At 41.7% G+C, this 26,513-nt stretch overlaps 1 protein-coding gene across 25 annotated transcripts in view; it reads left to right on the top strand.

Moving 5' to 3' along the window:
* PHLDB2 (pleckstrin homology like domain family B member 2) overlaps window positions 1-26,513 on the top strand; it is a 209,545-nt gene that overhangs the window by 107,313 nt on the left and 75,719 nt on the right. For 22 of the 25 annotated variants that reach the window (XM_048215211.2, XM_057306819.1, XM_048215208.2 and 19 more), the window contains one exon: window positions 17,363-18,711. In XM_048215211.2, the coding sequence (XP_048071168.1) occupies window positions 17,363-18,711 (1,349 nt within the window). Of the gene's footprint in view, window positions 1-10,368; window positions 10,442-17,362; window positions 18,712-26,513 lie in introns of all 25 variants that reach the window. The other 3 variants (XM_057306811.1, XM_057306809.1, XM_057306818.1) reach the window with 1 other exon arrangement.

The following is a 26,513-nucleotide window of genomic DNA, read 5'->3' as shown; positions in this document are numbered from 1 at the left end:
ACCGCCAGGAGAGTCAAAGGCTGACAGGCTGTCCCTTCCAGGGCTGAGGTGTTCTGTTTGAAAGAGCTTCTAAAGTCGACCTGGCTTCCAGAGCCGGCGCATCTACCTTTCTTATGTAAAAGAGGGAGCTGTGCCCGCAGCCTTTTAAGTTGGTAGACTTGCCCGGGGCTGGAAATACTCTCGGCCGGCCCTGCCCTGATCCCTAGAAGTCTTCCTTGTGCAGCTCTGAAGTAGCTTTCAGGAGTTCTAGAACGCACGACTGTCACCGCCAAACGCGGCTGGGAGTGGAACTAGGAACCGAGGCATACGAAGGTGGATCCTTTTAGTATAAGTATTTGTCAGCCATATTTCCCTTCATTCTAGAAATGCGTAAGCTGCAGATACTTATTTTCAAGTATTGGAGTGTAACTTTAAGCTTCCTAGTTTGGCTTAATTTAGGCGTTTGAGATATGTCCCTGAGATTCTGACACTATCTGAATTCAGCTGGGAGAGCTCTAAATGAAGTTCAGTTTCAGAGGGTTGAACTTTTGCCCTGAGAGCACTCGGATTCTTGCTTCCTGGTCGGATAGCAACAGAGTAGTTGGATTTGGGATAAATAAACCTCTAGAGTTGCCCACTATTTTAAGAGAATGGCTATATCGCTGGTGCCATTGCCCTCAATTGTGTAAATATTTGTTTGAATAAAGAGCTGAGTTCTTTGAAAAGTAACAGTTGTGTCTATTCACGATTCCCTTTTCATATCCTGGACTTAGTTCTTTAAAAGTGTCTCTTTTTCACCTTACATTTTTAATGTGGAAATGCAAACATTGTATGTACTTAAGAAGCTCTGTAAAGTCCTGAAAACATTTATAACGGACATTTCCTTTAAAAGCCAGGGAGCGCTGAGTTTCTGCTCTTAGTTGAGTAGTGTAGCCTTCGCCTCTTGAGACCCAGAGCTTTGCAAATCTCAGCCTTTCTCACCAATGGGAAAATGAGATGTTTGGTTAAGAGGAGTAATCATTGCAGTTTGCAGGCTTAAGTCTGTATCACGCAGCTGGTAGCTGCTGTTCTTTGGGCTGAGGACTGACTGTAGGGGGTGTCTCTTGGGTCCCTGTTTGAAGTGGCCCAGGAAAGATACTTGGGAAATTGAGCTATAAGAGTTTGCTAACCCCTATCTTAAAAAATCTAGACCAAAGCCAGAACTCATTAGCAGCCTTTTCAGAAACATCTTATTTACGGGCTTTTGCACAAGAGAGGGAAGAAAAAGCCAAAGTAATTTAAACAGCCACTGGTCTTCCTTCTTCTCTTCAAAGCCCCGTTTTGAAGTCTGTAAGCACGAGTCGATTCTGATTCTGGAGCGTATACTGGAGAAGATCCTGTGAAAAGGGCAGATGAGGTTATGACTTTGTGCTAATTCTCAGCCCTTAGCAGGGAGGCCTGCTATGAATGATTTGTAAAGGCGGTGCTTTGTACTTCTACTACGTGTGCTTTATAAATCTGTTAGGTCTTGGTGTACCTTACTTATTAACAATGTAACTATCGCCCATGTGAAACAAAAACAACTTTTCGGTGATGTGCATTATTTTCAAGCCCTGATACCCAGTATAGCAGTGGTTCTCAATTGAAGGTGAGGGGAGATTTTTGCTTCCACTCTCCCCCCAGGATATTGGCCAATGTATGGAGACATTTTTGGCTGTTCCAGCTGGAGGTAGGGAATAGCCCCCACCTGCCAACTGGGCTGCATCTAGTGGGTCGACCTCAGTTGCTGTGTAATATGCTACAATACACAGAACACACACTAAGAATTCTTCAGCTGCCAAATCTAGAAACTTGCTCTAGAATAATACTCTAAAATACTAGAGTATTAACTCCTGGGATATGTTAATAAGATTAAGGATCTTAGTCTAATTTGGATCCTCAAGAAACCAACTGTGTGCTAGTTAAACACCAAGAGACCATGTCACAGAAGCCTTTTTGTCAGCACCAGATTCTTTCCTTTTTGGCCTTGAGTCTTAATATACCAAAGATGTGAAGGAGCTTGTGTTCATGGACAACTTTGAGTTCACTTAAAACACAGAATTTGGAAGTGTTAGAGCACAAGGGAGCCTCAGAGATCACCCAGGCAACCTTCTTATTATTTTATAGATGTGAAAACGGAGATGCCTGGAGATTAATGACTTATAAGGTCCCACGTGAGTTTGTGGCAGATGGTAGTTCTAGGTATAACCCAGAATTAGATAATTGAGAAATTGATATTCGAGCAACTGTGATTTAAAAACAATAACAACAAAAACTGGACCTGACCCTTCGTGAGAGTTTAGAGGTACCATTCTCCATGAGGAATTAAATAAACCTTTGATGGGGGAAGAGTAGCATTAGCCATGGTGACAGTGGAGCATATGCCTGGGTGTGCCGGCCTGAGGAAGGAGATCATTCTACTGTGTGACCTGTGACACTCCACGTCTGATGCCTGCACCATCCTTCCCACAGCAAAGTGGGCAACAGATGGTTCCACAAACATAACAGATGCTGCTTTTGAATCCAGGTACAAAACAGAACATTTGAGATTTTCAGTCCTTCCCTGCCTTATGGTTAAGAGTAGAGTACGCGAATGGATAGAGTTGTCTTGGACAGAAGGGAAATGAGAGAGGCCTCCTGAGTATGGGGTTTAAAAAAACACCTGGCATATAAGGAAATGAGCACACATGGGGGCAGTTGTGGGGGAAATTCACAAGCTGATGAATGGCTATCTACGATAAGTGTGATTGCATAGAAATTGGGTTAAGAGCTCAGCTATCCTTTGGGCAAGTAAGACAAAACAGTCCTGAGAATAAAAGGAATTCCTCTTCTCTGACTGCTTTGCCCATGATGCACTTGCTTGCCTGGATAATGCAGGACCTGCAAATCAAATCTTCTAACTCCTGGGCCATTGTACTTTCTTATACCCCAGTCTCTACCATTCTGTCTGTGTACCTAATGGGGAAAAACATGATAGTAGTATAAAGCTATTGTTAATTTCCTAGGAGAGTTTAAAAAGCATGATATTTGTGAATGGCTGTTTATAGAAAGGGGTTATCTCAGTGAGTTTTGAATTATCAGAACATGTCCATATGGCCCTGATCAATGACAAACATCTGTACACTCATATTTACATTTCCATGTTTTGCCATTAGGCCTGTGATTACAGATTCTAGTTCTGTGTGCCAAGTGGTCCTGCCACTGTAGTTACAATCTTCAAGTCTTGGAGGTTTGGGCATTAGGGAAGACTTTCTTTCGTGTGCCTTTCTTGGGAGAGGTCAGAACTCTAAACTGTGCTTAGTTCTTACCATTTTGACAACTAGCCAATGGGTGCACCTCAAAGCCAAGCACACAGTAGTATATTTAGAAATGATTTGAAAGTGATGGCTTTTTTAAGGGGTCTGCTCCCTGTAGGTGCTACGGTAAAGAACAGTAGCAGCCTTCCCATAATCCCCTTTTTTACTTTATTTTCAGACGATGGGAGGCGAAGACATGAGTTGGCTTTGTTTTGTTTTCTAAATAACTGTTGGCTGGAAATATTTATTGGCATTTGAGTAATGTGACTCTTGTCTTTTGAAAGTGATTGAGACCAAATATGGTAGCTCAGGTTGTCAGATCGCTTCAGGATAAACAGTTAGACAAGAACTTGTCTCTGTCACACAGGATTTGAATCTTCTAGGGGTTAATTTACACACAGTTCTTTTCATGATATTTAGGGATGTTTCTTACATGTGGAAAAGAAGCTTTGTGCCGTATCCGCTTTAAAGGCAAGATTGTTATCTATAGCAGCTAGTGGTCATTAATAGAAAAGAAACCCAGGTTTAAAAATCGTTTTATTGAGATGTGGTGGGAAAGCCAGGGATTGGAGAAGCTTGCTGTACAAAGAAACAGATAAGTAAGGTCGAGAGTAGCAAGCTAAGTCACATGGAAAAGTTCCTGAGAGGTTTTTTTTTTTACAAGACATATTTGTTTTGTTTAGTGTGTGGAAGTTGATTTATTAGCGAACTGCTTTTTCTTACTTCACAAATTAAGGGGAAGGAAAAGTTTGTGCATGCCAATATTTAATATCGTTACCTCAAGCAGGGTCAGCCTTTTCTAAGACTTGCTGCTAAATCTGGAGTTCAGCGGAAATTAGTGTTGATCATCTTAGAATAGTTGCTTTGTACATTGTATGTGACTTCTCCAGGTGGTGGCATGCTTATGGAAGAGCTAAAAGATAAAGGTTGCAAGATTTTTCCTAGATGTATTTCTTGACCACTCTACTGCTAAAACAAAGGCACGTAAAGCAAAGGAAAGCCTGCTCCCGTGTGCTTTTGGCCAGTTCAGACCCAGCGTGAATAGTGCTTCATAGCCAAGAGATACTCAGAGGAGACTGGGGAGTGATGTCTGGCTGCCACACTGCTTACGTCATCGCAGAAGTAGGTTTGCGAAAACAGCTTAAGATTTATTAAGGAAATGGCAAGCCATGGGAATGCAGAGCAAATACTTCTTATACATCATGCTGAATCAAATACCCATATTATATTGCATTCACATAACTCTGACCAGGCCTTTTTCCCACTATGTTATGCTGAAACAATTTACCATGCCCTTGGAATGTCATGGGCAACAGCGCTGGTGCAAGCTTTTCCCAATTAGGTAGCTGCCACCTTATCACTAAAACATGTTTCTGTTCTGTGGTCATTTCCATTTCCTGCATTGTATAACTGGCACTCCTGTGTTATTTAACCAGTATCTCTGGGAGTCCAGAAAGTTGGAGCCGAAAGAACATCCAGTTCACCCTTACCATTTTAAATATGGGAAGCCTCTGCTAATACAAGGTGAAGACAGATGAAGTGACTTGCTCCAGCTCTTACTTCTGTTGGTGATTTTGGCAGAACCAGGACTAGGACGGGTCTCGTGACTCATGTCCTGGCAGCCTGTCCAGTGTTCTTTGTACTAGATTGGCCATTACAATAAAAATAACACCCTAATGAAACCATTTCCTTTATTAGGTCTTTTGGCCAGACTTGTAAACAACTGCATTGATTAAATTGAATTTAGTTAGTAGATTATGGATCTCTGCTGGTTCTAGTCCTTTCTCTTCCCCTTCTGAGCAATAAATGGTCTAAAGGTAGGCAGCAGTGTCTTACAGTACCCACTCTGCATAATCAACCATTAAGTAAGGAGGAGATGGTGTCATGACTGTGTTGTTTTGTTTACTTTATAGTATTTTTGAAATCCATCTGCCCGATTTTTGAGTTGAAGGGAAAAACACGAGTATGGAAGATGTATTTGTTTCATCCCTCCTGAGCTTACGTATGCTCTGACTATTCCCAGTTTGTAAATTTTGGGTAAGAGCGTGGGGAACGTAGTGTTTCGGGGTTTAGGGAATGTTACTTTGGAAGATTAAAAGATGACTCTTAAGAGAGTGTATTTTGATCAGTGATGCAATGTGGACAAGGTGGTGGAAAGATCAGCGTTTGGTCCCATAGACACTCAGCTTCCAATTCAAGCCCCTAGTGGTGGTTTCGGGATCAAGAGAGAGCATCTTTATCCCCATGTGATCCTAGGGTCAATATTTTTCTTGCTGGAAATTGGCCTTGAGTTGAAGGATGCTTTCTCCTGGAGTACCCCACTGCTTCAGGAAGTGGATCTGAAGTAAGGTGCACACCAGTCGTGACCCCCAGTGTAGCTATTTCCTGACTCCCCCACTTCTCTGGCTTTATCTTCACTGTGGTGGTCGCATAACAGAAATCATCTTAATCAGAATCACCTCAACCTAGGGATGACTTATACCAATGATCAGAAATAAGACACATCTGGAAACATTGGATTTGGGGGGGAAATTTTCAGGAATCTTCATCTTGATCTGAAACTGTTTTAGAATTCTGTAAAGAACCCTGAAAATAGAAGTCTATAATTTCCTATAACTCTCTCACTTTCAAAGAGGAAGTAACCTAATTTAAGTATCTAGAAAGCATGTCAGTCTCTCCTAGCATAAATATATAAGGCTTTTGTGTGTGTGTGTGTGTGTGTGTGTGTGTGTGTGTTAAACTGTTTTTGAGGCTCACATTCTTCAAGATATAGCAAGTTTGGCAATTTTTGTAAATACTGTTACATTTTAACTCTCTGAAGGTAGGTTTTTCTTTGGGCACACATAGTGATGAAATTTAGTTACTGCACCTAGCATTATCTTGCAAGTATTCTGAATACAACCGCCTGATACCTGCAATCTGGACAATGCATTTTTTTCAAATTTCCCCCATGTACTTGAAGAAAATTACCTTTTAGGAGCTTAATTCAATATGATAGAGGCTTAATATTTCATACTTAAAAAAATAAGCTAGGAGCCACTGATATGACCCCATCATGCTTTGTAAAGTAAACCAGTATAATTTTTAGGTCAGTATATATTCATATATTTTTATTCATGTTGATTTTTCAAAATGCATACATCTTTTAAAATATTTTATTATGGAAAATTTTAAGCATACACACAAGTTAATAGAATAATACAGTGAAATTTCATGTACCTTCCAAATGTAATGGTAATTTTGCTTCATCTGTAGACTTTACTTCTTTCCCCAAAACATGGATTGTTATAAAGCAACTTTTAAACACTGTATTATTTCATTAATAAATAATTTAAAATGTAGCTGTAAGAGATTAGGGTTTTTAAAAAATGTTGCTGTATCATTAGCACACCTAAAAAAATATCATCTATTTTCCAGTCAATGTTCAGATTCTCTGATTGTCTCATAAATTTTTTTAAGTAATTGGACTGTTTAAAACAAGATTCAAATAAGGTCTATGCATTACGTTCAATTGATATGTCTCCCAAGTCTCTTTTATCCAGAACACCTCCCTTTCTTTCTTGTTCTTTTTTTTTTTTTCCTTGCCGTATGCTGGTTGAAGACATTGGTTTTTGTTTTGTTTTTGTTTTGTAGCTTTTCCCATATTCTAGATTTAAGTGCTAGCATCTCGGTGGTGTTTATTATATTCCCCTGGTCTCACATATTCTATAATCGGATACCACATGTTTTTAATTTGAGATCTTTCCTACCATGTCACTGTGTTGAAATGAATTTGTAATATATGTATGTAAATGCTTATTGGATTAATATTGTCTGTTTTTAAAAATATTGCTAAAGCTACTTTAATAACGGTGTAAACACCAATATGAGTCTAATTGATAAAAGTCACGTCTTGAGTATTTAGGTGCGAGTCAGGGATTTTGTTGGTGGGGAGGGAGCTTGAATGGCCCATATGTATTTTGAGGTTGTTTCTGCTTTGTGGCCTCCCTCCCGCCTCCCTCACAGGCTGGAGAGAGCTATCACAGGAAACGTGCCTCCAAATTCCCTGGAGAGTCTAAAGAACATTTCAAAGTTCGACGAACAAGTCTTATTCCAGGGACTAGCACAATTTTTTTTTTTTTAATTCCCATACTTGATGTTTTACCCCCTTTGCTGAAGTCCTCTAAGATTCTTATTCTGGTAAGACACTCCAGACTTACATAAAAGTAGCCTCTGATACAGGAGATAAAGACCCTCGTTTGAAGTATGGCTATTGCTGTTGGTTGTGATTACTTTTAGGAACCTTGGAATACCACACGGAGTTCTTTTTTGGACAAAGCTTAGACTTCAGTACAGTGAGAGATGAGAGAAGGGATCGGTAATGTGGGGTTAGACTCCTTTATTGTGATAGGAAGGAGCTGGAACTCTATAACTTTCTGTCCTCACCTCTTCCATGTGCGTTAAATGTCTTCAGTACCCCCCATCGCTCACCTCTCCCGTCTGTGCTCTGTCCTCCCTACAGGGGTATTTGATGCTTCTATTCTTTAACGGTTTCCCTGACCTCTTTGCTTAGGTGACTTCAGAGTATAATGTAGCAAAACTTCAGAAGCAAAACCAAAAGCAAACCAAGAGAGAAACTGTGTGATCAGTGTCCTGAGAAGTCACATCAGCCATTCCCGTGGTCCTCACCTCTCTCCCCAGCCCGGCCGTGGGTCACCCTGACAACTGGCCAGTTTCAGGGTGCCCTGAGTTGCCTGGGTTCTGGAGGGCCTCCTCTGGCAGTCATGGAAAGCCTTTGTGCATTTCAGGCTGCCATGGGCATGTGGGCGGCATGCGTCTGTCTGTGAGGGTGTGTGTACCTGACTGCACACAGGAAAATTTACAGTCACCTGTGAATAGGTTTCATCTGCAAGGACAGAACAACCTCCTTTTTTTTTTTTTTTTTAAGATTTTATTTATTTGGGAGAGAGAGAGCATGAGCAGGGCGAGGTGCAGAGGAAGAGGGAGAAGCAGACTCCCCGCTGAGCAGGGAGCCTGATACAGGGCTCGGTCCCAGGACTCTGAGATCATGACCTGAGCTGAAGGCAGACGCTTAACCGACTGAGCCACCCAGGCGCCCCACAAAACAGCCTCCTTATTCTGCCATTCAAAGACATTTATTCCTGTGCAACTGCTTTTTTTTTTTTTGGATCTTATGGAGAGAGAAAATATCCTCCTTGGAGATTATCAACCTATGTACATGTGTCTGATGGACAATAATGATTTTATTCAAATAGGCAGATCTTTTTTTTTTTTTTTTTAAGATTTTATCTATTTATCTGAGAGAGAGAGCGCGCAAGAGTGGGGTAAGGGGCAGAGGGAGAAGCAGACTCCTCACTGAGCAGGGAGCCCAGAACTCTGGGATCATGACCTGAGCCAAAGGCAGATGCTTAACTGACTGAGCCACCCAGGTGCCCCCAAATAGTCAGATCTTTAAATGACAAAGAACATGGCGCAAGGGAAGAGGAGTGGGAATCCATTGGCTGCTCTGTTTATTTGCAAAAAGAGCAAGAAGGGTACTAGGTCTACTGACAGAAGTGTTTCTTCTCTGCACTGGGATATAAAATCTCGAGTGAGGAGCAAGAGTTTAAAGGAACAGAGGTTAGGAAGCAGGATGAGTGAGTGGGAAATGAGGAGAGGAGTGTTGAGACAATGATTTTGGGATGCTTGCAGAAACTGTGTGTGGGAGGTGATCTGTGGAGGAGGCAGAATCGGGGTAATTGCCAGGAGGTGTTTGCCAGTGGGGGTGGGGCTGAGTGGAGAGGTGAGGCCTGTTTGCAGAGATGGAGAAGGCTGAGGAGGATTTAGTGATGACAGGAAATATTTGTGCAAAAGGAGGCTATGTTTGCGAAAGGGAGAGCTGAGGACAGGACTGAAGGTTTCAGTGAGGGTGATGTTTGGTTAACAGAGAATGGGGGAAATGGCTGCTCCCGGAGTCCTGAAATGAGAATATGGCTAGAGAAGGAAGTGGTTGTTCCTAAAACTTCTCCTTAGCCAGCCCCCCGCCCCCCACTTCATCATGTTTACTTTTTGGGATGAGTGGAAAAACAGGCAGGTTTTGTATCCATTGTTCTCCATTCTTAAGCTTGGGGTTTGAGGCTGAAATAGATTTATTTCCCGGTTTTCCCTTTTCGCCCTCTAAAAGCTCCCCCTCAGGCCCCATCTGCTGCCACAGGAATACCCCTCCTCCCCAGAATTCCGGTAAAGAATGGCACAGCTTCTGAGGGCCTGCTCTAAGCTGGTGTCTGAATTCAATTACATGTCATCAGTGCGTGCTTTATTTATAACCTCGCCATATTGTAAACATCAGCCCTGAAAGAGGCCAGCCCCCGGACCACCAGTGTTCTGGGGGAGCTTTGAACACCAGAGCCAGCCCCTCAGCTCCATGGGCCCGCATAGGGCACAGCGGAGACTCAAGCTTTTTTTATTAAGTGGACATTTTAACCAGTACGCTCCTGATCTTGGAGGGTATTACTTTTTTCTGAGTTTGCTTCTGTAATCTGTCTACACCCTCAGCTTTTCCCAGCTATATGAAACAATCTCCACTCTCCCATCGCCCGCTCTGCTTGGCCAGTCCTCCTCTGATTAATCCCAGCTGTTCTGGGTGACCCTGAGAAGCATCTATGCATGGCAACGTCAAATGACAAGTAATGCATCATATAGTTTAGAACTCCTCCAAACTCTTTTGGGGTTTCTGGATAACTGCGTTTATGTGGGCCAGACTGTAAGTCCTTCTCCTTTAACACAATGCAGTGCAATGCAGCGCAACACATATGTTGTGTTAATTTGTGTGTTTCTTAAAACTTTTCTCCCTGGGTGTGTTTTCAGCATCTTGAAACCAAGAACACTACAGCTCTGGCCATCGCAGTGCCGTAAATTCACTATTGGTGACACAGTTTGAATGGGATCGGCTTCGTTGTATTGTTACTGAGTGTAAAGGGCGCTGGAGAACTGTTTTAAAACAGATGCCAGAACTGTGTGTCAAAGAGGAAAGGAGCTACCAAGACACTTACCAACATGATCCTCGAGATTAATTTCAAGTAATTTTCTTCTCTAGGGAAAAAGTGCTGTGAGTTTCTGTGCAATCTTCCAGAGATCTCTTCATGACTTCCGGCATCTTCTAATTGACAGTAAGCTGATGTACTTTTCAGGTGATAAAATAACAAGAGCTCTGGGGGAATTAAATTTATGGATTGGAAAGTAAGCCCAAACGTTTCAACACACATTAACTTCTTTCCTGTTTAGGCTTCCCGGTGTTGTCTTTTCTCTCAGATGGGCACCAGATGCCTTCTCCCCTTCTCCACGCCCATTCTGTGGATGCGCCTGTAATATATAGAGTTGTGAAAGCCCTCGGGACTCTTTTGCTTCCATAATAACAATGCAGTCATTTTATAATTTCCCTGAGACTTCTTTTTGTTTACATAAGATGTGTAGGAAACCCAAAATAAACACACCAGTGTAGACCCAGAAGCCAGGCTGGAAATGGAGTCTTCCTCGCCTGCCTCCCCTCTTACACGTTAACACAGATCTCTCCCCGCTACTGCCCTCCCTCTCATTTGCCACTTTGGCAACACCTTCCTTTTACCTGCCGCCATCCTAGCTCTTCCTCATCCTAAACTCAGCTGCAGTCTCTGATGCATTCTGTCTGCAGTGTTCTATCCCAACACTCCTTCCCTCATTTCCAGGGAATTCATTAAACCCAAACTCTTCCAACTGTGTTCTCGACCCTCTCGCCTCTCCCCTCCTTGCTCACCTTTTCAGCCTCCTTGAAAGTACATGCAGGTTACCGTTCTCCGTTCTCCTGTACTTTCCCCATTATTAAGCCTCCACTCGTGTGAGCTCACCTGCAATGAAAAGAATACTCTGGAAGTAGGGAAGGAGAAAGGCATCACGCTATAATCATCACTCCCAGGGTCAGAAAGGGCACCAGCTGATTCTTTCCCTTTTGAGTTGGCAAGATTAAGAGATACTAAGTTGAGACAAGTGTACGGATGCATTCAGCTAGGGCAGGTAAACTAAGCTTCAGGAAAATGAGTAAGTTCCATATTTGTATTTGCTGATAATTTTTTACATGTACAGCCTTTTTCATATCCTTAACAGACCCAGTGGATTTGAACTGAAAAACTGGGGTATCAAACATGAATATCCCTTCAAATATTCTCGGGAATGTCCTTATGTCCAAATCATACTTAACTTTCCCCTACAAGTATGTATGTATGGGGGAGCAATGCTACATGTTTCTTAGATGTGGCTTCTTGTTTGCAAATGTCCTGGTCATCTCTTCCCTGGAGTCTATAAAGGTGATCTTTCAGCAACTACTATGTTACAGTATTTTGGTATTACATCTCGTTTGGCGAACCAAACTGTTTCAGTAATTATACTTTTAGATTTTTAGAAAAGCGTGTGTGAGGAGGAGAGGGGTATCAAGTGTTAGCACCCTATAAGGTTGTAAGAAACCTGTAGTAGTTTGATATTCTCTTGTTTTATTTGCCCAAATGAAGAGGGAGGAGAATTTGTTAGGATTTTATTTGGGTGATTAAGTAGCATTTGCAACTGCAAACAAGTTCAAATGTAGTAATATAGTTTATCATCTAAAATGACATTATCTTATATGGCTGAGTCAAAAATTAAACTTTTTGTTTCATACCAAAATAGGATTTATTTGCTTTAGACATAGTGATCTGACCAATTTTATTAGGAGAAAACAGACGAACTGTACTCTTTAAGAAAATTAAACTTTTAAATACCCATTTCTGACATGAGGTGTTAAACCCTTCAACTCTGTGCTGTTAACAGAGTAAATATTTAAAGTGCAGCGTTTGGACTCACTGTTTAATTTTTGACTTCTGCTTAGTCACGTGTGCTCTGGCTTGCTTTCTGGATTGCCGTCTTTGCACATTGTGGGAATTCTTCTAAGTCAGCTCTGTTTCCCATTTTGTATACATTATCTTAAAACCAAAGTCTCCCCACTGACTGACTTTAATTCTCTTCTCGTCTATTCTAGTATCTCATGGATTTCCTTTTGCAGTCTTGTCTAAAATATCCTAAACGGTTGGAAGATTGCTTTCCAGTTTAAACCACTCCTAGGGTAGGCAAATGGCTTGGACCCTTGAGGACACCTCTTACATGGTGGTAGAGATGGGAAAGGGTTTCGATCACTATGAGAGAGAAGTGGCTATTAAATACAGTTCATCCCAGAAGAGTTACATGCTAGACTTCTTTCAGAAAGGACCGTTATATAGAAAATAGCCATTTCTTTTTCCCTACACAATTTTTGTTATTAATTCCATCAGAGACAGGACATTTGCTGCATGTGCCAGTAGTCTAACGTCTGTTGGGCTTGGGATTTTGTTTATACCCTTAAAATCACAGAATTTTAGGTATAGAAGTGGCCTTATGCTACCATTAGGTAGTAGTCATCATATTCCCTTTCCTTCAGTGGGACTTAACTGTATTGTCATTTCTTTTCCACCATGATTTCCACAGTCTCCCACTCTCACCGGGTTAGTCCCCTCCATGCCCCTTTACCAGTGTGTCAGTGAGTTCTCTGTTAAGGCACCTGTCACACTGTATGGGAATCATTTGTTCATATGAGTGTCTTTCCCTTTGGATTGTAAGCTGCGTAAAGGCAGGAAGTGGTATATGACCACATACTTCCCAGTGCCCAGCTGAAAGCCTAGTTTATAGTTGAGAACTTAAGGAAGATTAACACCTTCTCAGCAGCAAACAACTCCCAAATCTCCATGGCTTAAGACAGTCTTGGGTTGGCAAGCGTCCTGTTTCACGGTGTCCTCGTTGAGGGGTATAGGCTAATAAAGTCTGCATAAACTTAGGTGCTTTCTAGTCATCTTGGCAGGGGGGCGGAAAGAGTGAATCATGCCCCAGCTCTTCATGTTTCAGCTTGGAAATGACATGTCACTTTCTCTCAAAATTCCTTGATCAAAGCCAGAGACATAGCCATACCCAATGTCACAGGGGTGTCGAAGAGCAACACCTCTTTGTTTCTGAGAGGAGGAGGACAGGAATGTTAGCGAGTGCCACTAATACATGAATCAGTATCTGATACACGGTGGGCAGCTAAGAACCATTTAATGGATAAAATACTTAGAACTTTCTGGCGGGACTTTAAATTTTTCCATACAATAAGAAGAACCACTTCAAATATGTATCCTGCTAACTACTTTTTTTAGAAGATGAAGATGCTAATAATATTGTACAATCTGTGTTCAGCAGGCTTCTGGGAATTTTTTTGTAACAGTTTTGTTCACTTTATTCTTTTTTTTTTTTTTTTAAGATTTTATTTATTTATTCGACAGAGATAGAGACAGCCAGCGAGAGAGGGAACACAAGCAGGGGGAGTGGGAGAGGAAGAAGCAGGCTCATAGCAGAGGAGCCTGATGTGGGGCTTGATCCCAGAACGCCGGGATCACGCCCTGAGCCGAAGGCAGACGCTTAACCGCTGTGCCACCCAAGCGCCCCTGTTCACTTTATTCTTATTAGGGAAGGCGTTGTGTTTGATTTTGTAGTTTTTCAGATGCTTAGGGTACGGCATGGGTGCATTTGTGCGATTAACATTTTGCCTGAGTCTTTAAGAAGAATTGGGAAAAATGTTGAAGTCATCAAATATTTACATATGAAGTTAGTCTGACCAAGAACCTTTTTTAGAAGAGTTAATATCTGGCTCAACAGTTGGACAAGTCCTTAGGAAAAATGAGAACCTAATTGACTTAAACATGAAGTATTTCTGAGAACACTTAAGTTCTACTTTCTTAGCAAATTTCAATTATATAATAGTGGTTTCAACTACAGTGTAGTTGCCAGGTTTTACATTAGATCCTCAGAAATCCATCTTGTACCTGAAAGTCTGTACCCTCTTACCAACTCATTTACAACTTGAGTGTTGTGTCTTTCTCTGTCTCTCTCTCTCTCTCTCTCTCTCTCACACACAGACACACACAGACACACACACACACACACACACACACACGTGTTTCTGAGGTGGTATTTGTGTTAACTAACCAGATGGTGAGAATCCGTTCACAACATGTATGTACATCAAATCACCACTGTGTCCATTGTAAATATCTTATGATTTTATCTGTCGATCATACCTCAATAAAGCTGAAATAAAATAAAATAAAATAAATGCAAATTTTTAAAAAGAGAAGTATGCTAGAGATTATACTCTAGTATTTTACACTGTTTTTCCCCCCTTAACTGTCAAAGCAACTCAGAGTGCATAAAATGTGGAAAGTACAAACTAGTATGAGAGGTGAATTAAAAATCACCAGTAATACCTCCACCCAGATAAAACCACGACTGACTTTTTTGGCATGATTTCTTCCACTCCGTTGTTTTTATTCTTGGTACAGAATAGGCATATAGACAAAGCAGGAGAAGATATTGGCTCATAATGGGGGGAGGGGCAGTGGAAATGGCAAGCAATGATCAGAACAAGACTATGTTTTAGGGACAATATTGGTAAGATTTATTGATGGATAAAATGAGCAAGGAGATGATAGACGAGGGATGGGATTGATAGAGGAGACATTGGTTGGGGATATCAGTGATGACTTCCAGGATTTTGGCCTGAGTGTCTGTGTGTAATCCATGTGTTTGGTGGGTGTACATATAAGAAAACTACACTCATTTATATATGGCTTTTGAAATTTACTGAACATTATATGAATGCACTTTTTATGCTATAAATTATACCTCAAAATAATTATTTTAAATGAGTGTGTAATATTCACCCATATGAAATATTGTAGCTTATTTAACTTTTTCCCTATTGTTAGGCACTTGGGTTATTTACCCCCCATAATAAATAACATTGTAATGTCCTCAGAGCCCATTTATTTCCTTGTTTCTTCACTTCGAAAATATTTAACTTGAGGGAATTGGCCAAGGTTTGCTGGAATTTCAGCATGGCCGACCAAGCGGAGATGAAGGTAGTTGAGAACAGAGGGGAACATGACTGGAGGTCATCTTGGTTTCAGTCCTCCAAGGGGGCAGAGGGAGGTATGTCTCAAACCAGGCTCCTGTTGCTTTCAAGGTCATAGCTGGTGGTCATAGATAGTTGCTGAAAGGGGCATTTGGCTTGGGGCAGAGATGGCACTGTCCCTGAAGACTGAAGAGCTGACAAAAGCCAGACGGCAGGACCAGATTCCAGCTGGGAGGCAGTTCTAAAGGAGAATCTCTCTCTCTCTCTCTCTCTCTCTCTCTCTCTTTTTTTTTTTTTTTTTTTTTAGGTCTACTCCAAAAGATAATCATGCTTTTAATCCACCAGAGCAGGGATTTGGGTTGGAGGATAGGGGACCCAAGGCAGAGCTTACTGGGGGAAGCTGAGCTTTACAAGATGATGGGTACTTAGCCCATCACTAGGGTTTAGGCACCCAGACTATTTCTTGGCCCCAGCCTGGATAGGAAGCAGTTCCCTGCTATACTGTCTGAATCTGCCCAGAAGTCTGCAAAGCTGAGCAACAAGACGAAGTTCCCGATCCCTGGCTAGGACACAGTGGGGGAAGGCTGTAACAGAAATTAAGAGCCAGCGTTCTCTGAGTGTCTCACCAGTGGGTCTGTGGGAGTCAGGAGAGGCTGGAGATGAGATGGAAATACTACATCTACCCCCTTTTCCTTGAACTTGTGGCCTAGCTATGGAAACAAGCACGTTATAAAATTGGATACTCACTGTGAGCGACTCTGTTGATACAGAGACCAGGGATGTAATATCTAGTGTCTGAGGAGACTGAGGTGTCGGACGGTCTCAGCAGTGCATCAGTCCAATGAGAATGTTTAGACTGTGTCTTTGCTTTGAGGATAATCTGCAAAGTATACATTTTTATCAGTTACAAATACAAGCCTTCTCATTTGCAGTGATAATTTGTATTTAAAGTATGTTTTCATAACCTAAAACTTTAGTTTCTCAAGTTAATGTAATTCAAACTAGAGTCCAAAAATACTCTTCTGGATGCATACATTTTTTAATAAATGGTAAGCATGGAAGATAGAGTCTGCATCTGAGCCAGGAAGGATGGGTGGGTTCAAATAGATACAAAGAAGGGAGAAGAGTGTTTCCACAAAAGGAGATCGTGTGAGATCAAGATGAGCATGAGTCTTTTAGGGTACCTGGAACTTGGAAGATACTCCAGTTTCAGGTTTTAAATACTGCCTCCTAACCCTGATATGGCAGTAGTTCGGGAGCTCTCTTTTCTCTGTTTCCTCTATTACCTGCTGTTTTCGGATGGGTGCAGGAGCTTTATGACATCTCTCTTGAGAGGGTAACTCTCATAGCCCTTTTTAAAGAGTCATCTTCTGACCCTAATGTTACTGATCAGTGTCTAATGTGAAGCTTTCTTTGTGTGCCAGAAGGTGAATTTTGTCTCTTCAGGACATCACTTCTGAGCCGCTAACGATTCTAGCAGAGACATCCAAAGGAGGGTGCATTGCATCACCACGTTGGGTGTTTGCCTGGTACTTGGGAAGCGGGTGGTCTACCAACCACCGGAACACCGACGGGAAATGGTCTTTTTATGGACCAGTCTCACCTGTATTTTGTTAGGGATTTGTTCTTCTCAAATATCACCCATGGTCTCTTGAGTTACTTTTCTTTTATACAAAAAGCATCCCAGATCAGTGTTCTTTTTTCTTTTAAGATTTTATTTATTTATTTATTTGAGAGAGAGAGAGAGAGAGAACAAGCAGGAGGAGCAGCAGAGGGAGAGAGAGAGAAGCAGGCTCCCCACTGAGCAAGGAGCCCGACGCAGGGCTCGATCCAGGACCCTGGGATCCTGACCTGAGCTGAAGGCAGAGGCTTAACCGACTGAGCCACCTAGCCCCCCCCCCCCCAGATAAACGTTCTTTATGGTTCTTCATTTTGCAGTAGTTTTGTGAGGTTTGTTACTAAAACAGAGTTTGTGTTTGTTAATTACATCCGGTTGGACTGCAAGACTCTTTGTTCAGATGTAGGCTGACGTGTACTTGGTCTTTTTCAATCTTCTTTGCTAAGTAAAACTTTATTTTTTGTATTTTTTTATTTTTGTCCTTTACAGATTCCAAGAAGATCATGGCGGAGCATAGCCACATGCAAAAGCAGCTCGATTTACAAAATGGTAGCTTAGAGGCGGGCTTTGTGGCAAATTCCCTCGAGGACGATTCCCCAAACGTGATGGAGAGCCTGAGCCCGAAGAAATATTCTTCCAGCCTGAGATTTAAAGCCAATGGAGACTATTCTGGCTCTTATTTAACCCTCTCACAACCTGTGGCTGCTAAGAGAAGCCCTTCCCCTCTGGGATCCACTGTCAGGAGCAGTCCCTCCCTGGCCAAAATCCAGGGAAGCAAGCAGTTCTCGTGCGATGGAACTGACAAGACTATTTCCATGAAACCGCCCACGCCTCTACTCAGCACCTCCCCCTCCCTCAGTGGGTACCCACTTGGGAGAGCAGACTTTGATCATTATACTGGCCGGGACAGTGAAAGGTCCTTGAGGCTCGCAGAGAAGCCTCCCTATTCCAAATATAGCTCAAGGAATAAATCCCATGACAATGTCTACTTTCTCGGGGGGCTGGAAGGCCGAAAGGCCTCCGGCTCGCTCCTGGCCATGTGGAATGGAAGTCCCCTGAGCGACAGGGGCCCCTCTCCCATCAGCAGATCGGGGGCGGCGAGCATGCCTTCAAGCCCAAAGCAAGCCAGGAAAATGAGCATCCAGGACAACCTGACCCTTCAGCCCAAGTTGAGCCGACACAAGGAGCCGGCGTCTGAAAACCTCGCTTTACGAACTAGGAAGTATTCGGGCAGCAGCCTGAGTCACATGGGCGCCTACAGCCGCTCTCTCCCCAGGCTGCACAGGGCCACCGACAACCAGCTGACGCCCCTCAGTTTGCCTCCCAGACACTCTCTGGGCAATGCCAAACGAACGAAACTGGGGGAAAAGGATCTACCTCATAGCATCATTGACAACGACAATTACCTGAATTTTTCTTCTTTGAGCTCAGGGGCCTTACCCTACAAACCCTCTGCGTCCGAGGGCCATTCTTACGTCAGTTCCGTCCTCAGCGTCCCGGCCAGTCCTCGAGTGGCTCGGAAGATGCTTCTGGCCTCCACCTCCTCCTGTACCTCGGATGACCTTGACAGGGCCCCCTACGCCGGGCCCGGCCCAGGTCACTCGTTTCCTCCCGGAGAGCCGGACAGAGTGTTCGCCGCCAGGAGGAACTTCTCCTGTGGGTCTGTCGAGTTCGATGATGCAGAACTGGACAGCCTCCGACAGGCCTCAGGAACTCCCCAGCCCGTCCTGCGGGAGAGGAAAAGCAGCATCAGCTCCATTTCGGGCCGCGACGACCTGATGGATTATCACCGGCGGCAGCGGGAGGAGAGACTCAGGGAGCAGGAGATGGAGCGACTGGTAATCTTCTTCATCTGACTTGACCTCACTCTTCCCTTGAGCGGCTTCTTGGAGACACACTCCAAGGATATGCATGGGCTGTAGGATCTCCAGGTGCCCCAGCCACTGCTGTGCCTTTCCAGAATTCTGCCGTCCTTCCCTTTCTCAGTCCCTGTCATTGGTCACGTGTGGGTATTTGAAGGCCTGCCTGTACCTAGTGTTATATTAAGTTGCTTTGCAGAGTCAAGTGTAGATGCTTGATAAACCTGACCAAGTACTTGTGAACTTCACTGAATTTCTTATAAGTCTTAACAAACTTTGCTTTAAGACGGTGAGTAAACACTGATTTATAGTACCGATGCCATCAGATTGGCATGTGCATGGTCTGATAGGAATAATCGGTGAAATCGTGACTCATTAGGACGTCGGCAGTAAACTTTTCTGTAGAGCAAGTGGTCTGGAAGGTTGAAAGGTCAGCTAAATGTTGCTCAACCTTTTTTCTGTGCTAGACACATACACACCCCACACACACACATACTCCCTTCAGCAATGTCTCCTACTACATAGTGACACCCAACTACACATTCAGAAAAGTTTTTTGAGTTGTCTTGTTCTATTGAAGAAGGACTTAACGCTTATTGTGGGAAATACTGAAAATAGTAAGAAGGAAGGAAACATCCCTTGAGAGTCCCATTAATGAATGAGGACAGACTACTGCATTCTTACTCTTTTTTCTTTTAAGCATAGACTCTTTTGTCTGTTTGGTTTTTTAGGACGAACAGGGTCAGAGATGATTTTAATTCATTAATGGTGAGTTGTTCCTTAATGAGGGATGCAGCAAGGTGATAAAGCTGATTTGCAGAAGTATAAGAGTAGCAAAAGTATTTTCATTGCTAAAAGAAGGTGTGCTGGAGTACGATTTCCGAATCACATACCAAGCTCACCGTGCCCTACAGGGTAATAACATTGTAACCTTTGGATTTGAATGGACAGGAACCGTTTGCGTCTGTCCAGGACAAAATTTGTTTGGAATTTTAGGAAAAGAATCATTTGCATCACTCGTAGTGTTTGATAAGTTAATATCTATCCTTGCAGATAGCCAAATCAGTGATAGTGAATGAAAACGAATGTGCATACCCTTAGAGAATTCTGTATTCCTTGGGTGGGTCTGTTAGATGGTGCTCCAATATGACCGTTTCCCCTGTTATCGTAAATCATCTCCAGAGATTTTTCATGGTCACAAAAAGGCATTGTATTTGGGCTTGATTCAATGACATAAGTTCAGGAGAAGTTTTAATTAGCATATGAAAAAGCCTTCTTGTAAGTGGGACAGCAAATCTGGCTCTATAGTGTGCTGAGCAGCTCTTTTTTTTTTTTATTGTAGTATAACGGATGCACAGTGTTACATGAGGTATGTTAGTTTCAGGTGTACAGCATAGTGATTCTGCAAACCTATCCCTTAGGCTATGCTCACTGCAAGTGTGGCTGCCATCTGTCACCATACAACTAACGCTATGCCACTGACTGTATCCCCTATGCTATACCGTTCGTCCCTGAACAACTATTATTAATAAAGCCAGAAAGTTAACTTCCATTGGATAATTTATTAAGGAATCTCGGAGAGCATTTCAATGGCTTCCCTCACTTCCGCGATCTTCCTGAGATGCTACTATTTCCTCTTCTGTTCCAAGGGCAGGAAACCAACCTCGAAAATCACCTCCAGGTTTCATCTTTAGCACTTTTAAGTGTTGGTGAATTTCTCGTTCCTCCAGTTTCCCCAAATCTGCTAAAGTTCCTGGCAATCCAGGAATGACCTTCCTTACTGCCTGTGAAGTCAGTGCCTCGTAAATCACAAAACAGGTCTCCACTCAACTTCTTGGGAGAACTTTATGGGTATTGGCTCCGAATATGAAGTTAGAACCCTTTTTTGCTTCATAATGGGCTTTATGATATTCGATGAAATGAGGCTTATTTTTAAATATGACGCTCTGGTTTGGGCCTCTGTTGCTTAATCCATTTGTCTAATGACGCCGCAGTAAAAGGGAAGATAGATTCTTATTGGGCCTATGCAAGTAATGTTATTGCTTTTAAAAAATAGTGACTTAGAAAAAATATTTGTTTCTGAATTCTGAGGGACCAAGGAGAACAAACTACCCTTGCAGTAATGTTTCCTGTAGTTCCCAAAATCAGAGTCGACTAAATTGAGGGTTAGAGATAGATGGAGATGAATGCTAAAGGTGTTCCCCGTTTAGACAGTAGAACATTGCACATGATGCCAATGATTTTGCATGATACATACGGAAATTAGATTTCCAGTATCAGTTCGATGAGTTCTATATGATTCTTATTCCTTTGCATTTTGGGTCATTAATTTGATTTCATGAAGTCATCTATTTGTGGACTAAAAGAAGTCCTGAGAATGTGACTTAGCCAACCTCCTACTGTCTTGTGCTTGCCTATGTCATGTCAGCTCAGAAGCCTCTACTCACAAGTCTGTTCTCTGAAATCTCAAGATTGAAGAAGAAAGAGTATCTGGTAAAGTTCTGCCCACCAGGCTCCGAGACTCTTTCTTTGTTTAAGGCACATTCTAGTCTATAACTGACAGCAGAGTGTGTAAGCAAACATGAGAGGAAAGGAGAGACCACTTGGTGAGGATAAGAGTAAGTGGCTTGGTTAATCTGTGGTTAAGTTCACAAACAGTAATCAGCCAGAAGGAGAGTTAAAATCCTCTATCAGGGCCTAGGACATTGGTCTTATTTAATCAGTGTTTCCCCGGAAGGTAAGAACGTATCACGGAGAGTGAGGATATTGACATACACCCAGGACCTTTCTGTAAAGTACGCCATCTCCGGACTTTAGTTATATTATAATATTTTACCCATACAAAATTAGCCTAGGGAAGGCTGAGCTTCTCATTTGATTGGACAGATCTTCCTATGCAATTTTTGGTGGTGTTGAGCTACTCATAAATAAGGGGCAGAGCAAACCTAATTATTTCTGACATTCTTCTTTTCATAAGGGTAAGGAACAAATCTTGTGCTTGCCCAGGGGTCCTCTGGGAAAACTTAAGGATAGTTCAGGTATAAAAGATATCTTGAAAACTTTTTTTTTTTTTCTGAATTTAAGGTCTGATTTTGGGAAGGCAAAATCAAATATTAATTAGAGGAGATTTCATTACATGATTAATATAGGATTGTGGATGCATGAGAACAATGAATATTTGCAGTTTGCCTACTGAATAAAGCAACAATAGATTATTTTATAATAAACAAGAAATCTTAAATCATTAGGAAATGAGGAACTTTTTTGTCATTTTGAATATTCAGGGATATGTCTGAGTTAGCTCAAAGCACAAAAAAGTTACTCTTGTGAGATACTGAATCTCTCTGCTCTCTGGGCAGATTATGTAGAAAAATAACCTTTTATTACCCTTCATAAGCATAGGCTGATTTCTCCAAGATCAATCTATTATTTCAATATAGGTAACCGCATTTTAGTTTTATGTTAATAGGGTATTTGTCATGCATTACATTTTTTAAAATTACTTTATGAATAAACCCATCAAAGTTGTGCAAACTTTGCCATAATTTTAACATTTTATTACATTTTTATAGACTTACTATTGTGAGTATTATAAACCAAGTCAAATAAAGCTTCCTTTGTGCAGACCTTTAAATTTTCACCAACTTTTGTTCTTCAGGGTCTTCTGTCAATTCTGGAACGACTGGATACTTTAAGACAAAAAGTATGTAACTTAAAGGTATTGGAAGTTATGCTTAAACTGACACATCACAGAACATAATTACTATTGATATAAAAAGGTGTGTCACAATTATAATTCAGTTTAGTTAAGCACAACTTTTAGATTTTTCTTAAATTAAAACATTATACGGAAGTGATCTTAGCTTACATTTTTAGCAAACTAATATTATGACATTTAAAAAATTCAGATAAACTAATCCCTTTGTGATAAAATAAATCCAAACATTTTTTAAGTATGAAATTACAGGAGCACCTGGGTGGCTCAGTCGGTTGAGCATCTGACTCTTGGTTTCAGCTCAGGTCATGATCTCACGGTCCTGGGATTGAGTCACGCATTGGGCTCTGCACTCAGCATGGAATATGCTTGGGATTCTCTCTCTCTTCCTCTTCCCCTCCCCCACTCATGCTCTCTCTTTCTCTTAAATGAATAACTCTCTAAAAAAATAGGAAATTGCACATGTATTATACTGTACACTGATAAAACAAGGAAAAAACATATAGTTGTTTTTTAAACCAGGTTGTCATATCAGTCTAACTTGTGTGAGAGTTTGCTTTGATCACATAAACTTGTTTTCTAAGGAAAAACAATACTTCTGAAATCAGCATTTTTTGATGAGAAAGTTCTTTTTCTTAAAATGTGAACGTATTTTAATTATTAGATTTTCATTTTATTTTCTTAATTTTGGAAATGTTAGATTTATCTAAATGCCTATTAGTCTCTAAAGCAATCAGAACAGAGGTTCTTTATTTTAATATATTATTATCCTTGGGAAGTAGGAAAACACTTCACGCATACACAGCGGTTTTTTCCCCTCAGGTACAGAGACTCAGACAAAGAACTTAAAGCTTAGTTCTGTAGCTTCAGCTACAGATCAGAAGCAGACACAGGAACATAAAATTTCCCTGTCCCCTATCTCAAGAGAATGCTCACTTTTCCCCGGGCACAAAATATTGTCCTGAGTTGAACTCACAGATAGAAAAATTACCAACAATTTAAAACAACAGCAAACACAAATGTTCAGTCATCTCTCACCTGAGCAAGGTTAAATTTCAGTTCCACCTGAGATCACACGTGGCCAGACCATAAAACCAGATCCCCCCTCATTGCTGCCACCAGTGGAGATAACTGTTGGTTTGTGTGCAAACCAAAACCCTGGTCAAACTTGGCCAAGAATCAAACAGAAACAAAGCATAGCCAGGAAAGCAAAAATTTCAGAAAACAGCAAGTCAGGGAAGGTAAAGTTTCCCTGCCATTTGGGATTTACTCCAGCAGGCAAGAGAAGCTGCACCTGGGTTTCCAGCCCATGAGATCTATTTTGTGAAAAATGCCATTTAATTGACTCCACAAGACGAGTGTACTTGGACTTTTCACAGGCACCTCCAAAATGTCAAAGCATAATTTTCAAAAAAGAAACAGAACTCTTACACGAGTATAAAATGAATAGATGCCAAAGAGTTATTTAACTCATTAGTGAGGAAGCCAAGCAGAGTAAGGCTGGTTCACTAAACATAATTTCTGTAGCACTTTTTAGCTAAGCTGTGATTATACCAGTGTTTCATCTGGATTTTTTTTTTTTTTTACTTGTTAAATCTTTATTTGAAAACTCAAGGTAATTATATTGAGTCTTAAAGGTTGAACCCTAATTATGAACCTCCAAGGACCTATTTATGAGGCATAATAATCCACTTTGAGTCTACATTAAATGGCCTCCAACTGCTGTGCTATTCGAGATGTTTGGTTTTTTTTTTATCATTTTTATTCCCTCTTTCTTGCCCTCAGCCGCCAATTCTTGCCTTTGTCATTATGCCAGCCGTTTCTTTCATTTTTATGATGTTAGAAACCAGATATCAAGCCTTGTTTAAAAATATTCCAAACCAAGAGTTACTGGGTCCAAGTGAGGTCTTGAGGGGGCTCTGTGTGCCTGAAATGTGTGCACTGCTCTTCGTAGACCTCGTGACCTCCTTCTGGGCTGGTCTGTGGTTGTGTAAAGTCTTCACTTCGGAGCTGCTTTCCAAGTAGAGGACATGAATGGATAAGCTATCTCCAGAAGGCTAGAGTGCTGATTCATTGACAAACTAGATGTTCTAGAGGCTAGGGAAATAATTGTACTGCAGACAGGCTATGCTGTTATTGCTCTCATTTGCCTCCCTCCCAGTAAGATAGAGGTGGGGATGGCATCTAGTGCCTCTTAAGGTCCAGGGGAAAGACATTTTAAAAAGACTGGAAGCGGGACGGGGCGGGGGGCGGGGGGGAGGAGGGGGAGATAAAAAACTCTAGCAGACCCGGCTGCTGTTAAGAGTATTCATTTGGTTACAATGCCAAAAGCATCTGTGTGCTATTGTGGGGAACCAGTGGATCCCCACAAATTGCACTGTAGCAATCCAATATTTTCTTTCGGGCTGATGGCAGTCTTCTGCGGTGCCTTGATAAACAGCGTTGTCGCCGTATGGAACTACGTAGAGCCGTACTTGCCATTCATTTCTCAAACGTGTCGTAATGTGACGCCAGTCTCACAAGGCACCACAGAAGAAGGTTTCTAACTTTCTACATGCTCTCATCCTGAAGATAAGGTTGGCTTTCTTTCAAGGAAGATGTTAATATTCCCGCGGTATTATTATTGGAATCGATGAAATGTCTGGGTCAGCAATTCGGTACTGTTTGGAAGATACTTTGTTCCAATAACTTCTCTGAAAGCTCTTGACCACTGAAGAGTTTTAGATTGCACGAGGCTGGGATTGTGTCAATCTTGTTCACTGCTGTATAACCACCTCCTAGCGGATGATAAGAGTATGGGAGGCATTGTATACCTGTTTTTGAAAAGAGTCAATGAATGTTTTTGATACCCATGCATGACATTCATTCTGGCTTTCCTTATTCTATGGCTGGAGGTTCTGCCCTCCTTCTCAGACATCCGAAACTTAAGTTGATGCACTTGGTTCCAGGTAACCACGAAGCCCTTTGAAAAAGAATGCAAATATCTCAGCACAAATGCATTCTTTATGCTTCCAGAAATGGGGCAATTCCCTTTCAATATGCACTTAAAAATGAAAAGATGAAAATTAGTTGCTTTCCTTTATTTTGAAAATTTCATAGCATTCTTTGTAAGAACTGGTGCTCTCCAGGGTCCTATGAGAGCCAAGGCGGCAAGACCCAGAGTCTTGCTTGTGTACCATTGAGCAGCCCAGAGACCTATACTTGTAAAAGTAAATATCAGCATAATGGAGCATATTTAAGGAATTATAGCATTTTATAAAATAAATGTATATGATCACTAATCTTCAGATGGTAAGGTGCAGATACCATTTTAGAAATGAGAGGGTAACCAGGTTGGTGCTCTTCAATTTTGTAATTAGGAAAAAGCATCTGGGAACCCAGGAAGTGCGAGCCTTGTCAGGTGAAGGTCACTCTAACCACAGGTGTGCATTGCTTTCTCTCCCTGATTCTTGCTGCCTGCACTCCCTTGTGATTCCTGACCCCAAAGACAGTTCGGGCCTTGGACTTCCTTTGCATATTCTGAGTTTGACAGCCATTTCTTGGTTGGAGGCAGAATGGACAATGTTAAGAGAATGCCTAATGCAACCTAGCCATAGTATTAATCTTTTTCTTTTTTTTCTTCAGAAGAATGTGTTTGAAATGTGAGGGTAAACTTAAGTATTGAAAACTATTTTGTTCTCCAGTCTCACGGACTTGGAAGGCATCTCTTCCTGGTGTGGCCCTTCCTCTTGCTACATCCTGAGTAGAGTTTTAGTTTTTAAAAAATGGTTGCACCAGTGGGAAGCGAGCCAGTTAAACTGCAAATGGGTAAGAGGTTGGTTTACTGACCAAATTAACTTGGTGGCTCAGACTTTTTAAAGGGATATTTGCAAATTAGGACTCACTCTCTAGATGCTGACTCAGAATATCTATTGTTACCTTAATGTATTCAATCTTCAGAGTTAGCATAAGCCTTTAACTGACTTGTTTCTGTGAAGCCTTGCTTTTCATAGCCCTAATGTTTCAAACAGTCTGTCAGTTCTCTGCCATTCTGTACCTTCTTCCCCTTTGATGCCTTTACCTGGAT

Source organism: Ursus arctos, unplaced genomic scaffold (assembly GCF_023065955.2).
Source record: "Ursus arctos isolate Adak ecotype North America unplaced genomic scaffold, UrsArc2.0 scaffold_4, whole genome shotgun sequence".
NCBI classification, from domain to species: Eukaryota; Metazoa; Chordata; class Mammalia; order Carnivora; family Ursidae; genus Ursus; species Ursus arctos.
The sequence above is the reverse complement of the archived record's forward strand: the minus strand, read 5'-3'. Positions and strand labels throughout refer to the sequence as shown.